At 61.6% G+C, this 3,180-nt stretch overlaps 1 protein-coding gene across 1 annotated transcript in view; it reads right to left on the reverse strand.

The window, feature by feature from the left end:
* The window catches only part of LRP5 (LDL receptor related protein 5), a 24,995-nt gene that overhangs the window by 12,165 nt on the left and 9,650 nt on the right, over nt 1-3,180 (reverse strand). Inside the window, exons 8-10 of the mRNA XM_015568951.1 lie at nt 2,736-2,850; nt 2,374-2,607; nt 1,593-1,802 (exon numbers count right to left, since the gene is read on the reverse strand). Coding sequence (XP_015424437.1) covers nt 1,593-1,802; nt 2,374-2,607; nt 2,736-2,850 — 559 coding nt within the window. The remainder of the gene's footprint in view (nt 1-1,592; nt 1,803-2,373; nt 2,608-2,735; nt 2,851-3,180) is intronic.

The following is a 3,180-nucleotide window of genomic DNA, read 5'->3' on the forward strand; positions in this document are numbered from 1 at the left end:
CCGGGGAGGAGGCGGTGTGATGGCAGAAGCAGAGATTGGAGTGATGTGGCCACAAGGAACGCCTGTAGCCACTAGAAACTAGAAGGGGCAGAGAACCGTCCCAAGGCCTGGAGAGGGAGCTGACGCCACAGACACCTTGATCCCAAACTTCTGGCCTCCAGAACTACGGGAGGCCACCTTTCTGATGCACTTAGTCACCCAGTTTGTGGTGATTTATTACAGGGACTGCAGGGTACAAATAGGCAGGGGAGCTCAAGTGGCAGGTACTGACTCTGTGGGGAGTGCGCATACTTCAATTCCACTAACAACACATCCACACCTGACCCAGAGGAAGGAGCCTGGGGAGGGGGGTGTGGCTGACCTCCCTGAGGTGAGAATGGCAGAAAGCACTGGCTCCGCCCCTAGCAGTCAACACACAAGTGACAGAGTCACTGTGTCAGAGGTCACACCCAGGGAGCCAAGACCTCGCTCAGACCCAGGTTTTGTACTTCACAGGTAACTCTAATGACCCTGGTAGCCGAATTGGAGGTAAGCAACAGGCAAGCCCAGGAGCTACAGCATGAGCTCTGGCCTCAAATCCAAGCCCCATCGTGTCCATCAGCCAATTGACAAGGGGAAGCTAAACACGCTCTCTGAGCCCTGCTTTCCTCAGATGCAAAGTAGCACAACTGTGAGATACAGGTAAGGTAATGACACCGTGAGCACAGGGCCTGGGAGGCAGGACAGGGCCTGGGAGGCAGGACAGTCACCACGTGGCAGGGAGGGGGGTCCGAGGGTAGAAGCTCATCCACAAGAGAGGGACACCTGAGCTGAGTGAGTGAAGAATTAGGAGTTCTTCAGACGGAGAAGGAAAGGTGACCAGACAGAGGGACTCCAGGGAGCAGGCGCTTGGCCAGTGGGAGGATGAGGGGCTGGGGTAAGGATGGGGAGCCGGGGAGCCCCCAGGGGCTTGAAGACGAGCATCTTGAACTTGGCCAGACCCTGGGCATCACAGGACAGAGAAAGCGATGGCCCTGCCTAGCCCGCCGTCAGCCCAGGTGCATTTACTGAATGAAGAGTGAGAAGACAGAGACGCGGGTAGACACCTACACACGCGCACCCTGCATGGTCATATATGGAGGGGACAGAGGAACAAGAGGCCCTGGTGTAGACGGCAGGCTGTGGCAGGCAGAATCCTAATCGCTCCCCAATTTCCCACCCAAACCCCCAGCACAGGGGATGAGATGAGCTAGTGCACCCATGGGTTTGCAGATGTCACGAAGGCTGCTAGTCAGCTGACTTGAGTTCATCGCAAGGGAGACAAAGTGGGGCCTAATCGAACCATCGAACCACGGGCTCTTGGAAAGCAGACGGGCTCTCCCGCTGGAGGAAGTAGGAGATTCGGATCTGTCGCTGAGAGGCAGGGAGCGGGCCTGAGGGCCTGAGGGAGGCCTCCAGGAGCCAACCCGAGAACAGGGCCTCGGCACCACCACTCCGCACAGCGGCCCCGACCTCCTCTCTCCCGAAAGGGGCCAGTTCGGGGTCACTGTGCTGTGAGCCCAGGCCCACCCTTTCCTGGGTACCCCCCACACTGCCGCCCACCCCCCACATACAGAACTCCTCCAGGCTGATGTCCTCCACGGCGTGGATGCCGGTCAGGTGGGCGACACGGCCCTGGACTCGTGTCCTCTTGTCACCAGTGGTCTTCTCCACGCGCTCGATCATCTGCTGCTGGCGGTCAATCCAGTAGAGATGCCTGCCCAGCACGGTCAGGCCCACGGGCTGCGCGATGTTGTCATCCTCCAGGGTCAGGCGGTTGGCCCCTGCAGATGGGACAAGCGCCCCTGAGTGGCAGCCGACCGTGACAGCATGACCCACACCTGGCTCGGGAAGGTGAGGAGGGGCTGGCAGGGAGCCTGCAGGACTCCACGCTGGGGCTGGAGCTGGAGCAGATCTGAGACCAGCCCGGACTGCCCCTGTTCCCGCCCGCGACAGCCTTGGGATCAGGGACACGGGACCCCTCCCTCTACCCCACCCCATCTTATGGAAGAAAAGGCCCTCAACGCACCCACTCCTACTCCTCTCCAGACACGGGCCTCCTGGTCGAAGGCGGCCCACCTGGGACTTGGGCAGTGGAGGCAGAGGCGGGGATCGGCTCCTGCCCCACCCCACACTGTGGGAGCCAGGGCAACTTGCTCGCCCTCTCTGAGCCTCGTCTTCGGCCTCTGCCACATGAGGTGAACGTGAAGCCCCAGCTGTGCCCGCTCACAGCAGGTCCCCAACAACCACGGCCACTACCACGGTTACTGATGACAAGGGAGGCCGGGTGTTATGGGGAAGGTCAGACCTGTGGCTGCCCAGGGACCCGATTCTGAGGATGCCCAGGGCATGTACCTGACAGGTCACAGCTTTCGATGCGCTTCAGGTCCGCGTCCACCCAGAAGAGCTTGCCCAGCGTGTTGTCCACCACGAGGGCCACCGGGCGGATGAGGCCCGTGGTGAAGAGGACCTCACGCTCGGTGCCGTCCAGGGCCGCGCGCTCGATCTTGGCTGTTCGGTCCTGCATGTTGGTGAAGTACAGGTACCTGGGGGGGGTGGGGGGGGCGGTGGACGGACAGGTGCCATCTCCTGTCAGGATGCAGCTCGCACAGCACCAGCCAGTTAGCTTCCTGTCATGTGGGTTAGGTCCCCGTCCCACCCTGGTTTTTCCCGTTGGGACCCTCCGAGTCTATCATCATGTCCCAGGTGCCTCCCACCCGTCAGAGAGCCCGCGGGCCCGCAGGGGGCGCACCAGGGGCCTTCCTGGAGGTAAACAGCCCTCAGGAGGGGAAGCTGTGCCAGGGACAGCCAGCTTGGGAGGTAGTGAGCTCCCTGTGGCGGAACATATGCGAGTGAGTGCCCACAGCCCACCTGCGATGCTATGGAAGGGATTTCCGTACAGGGTTCGAGCTTAATGGGGATGGTACAAAACCCATGAATTAGAACTTACATCCTTCCCGGTCTCTCAGCAGAACCCGCCCCTCCCCACACGTGCCCCCGGGAAGGCCACCCCCAGGAGTCTGCTTTCCCGCTGAGGCCAGGAACGAGCTAGTGTCCCCACGTCCTGCTCTGGCTGCCGTGGCGGGACTCCTGACCCATCGGGAAGTCGGGGATGGAAGACCCCTCCCAGCCCCAGCGGGGCGCAGCCCCCCACAGCACGGC

Source organism: Myotis davidii, unplaced genomic scaffold (genome assembly GCF_000327345.1).
Source record: "Myotis davidii unplaced genomic scaffold, ASM32734v1 scaffold425, whole genome shotgun sequence".
Lineage (NCBI taxonomy): Eukaryota > Metazoa > Chordata > Mammalia > Chiroptera > Vespertilionidae > Myotis > Myotis davidii.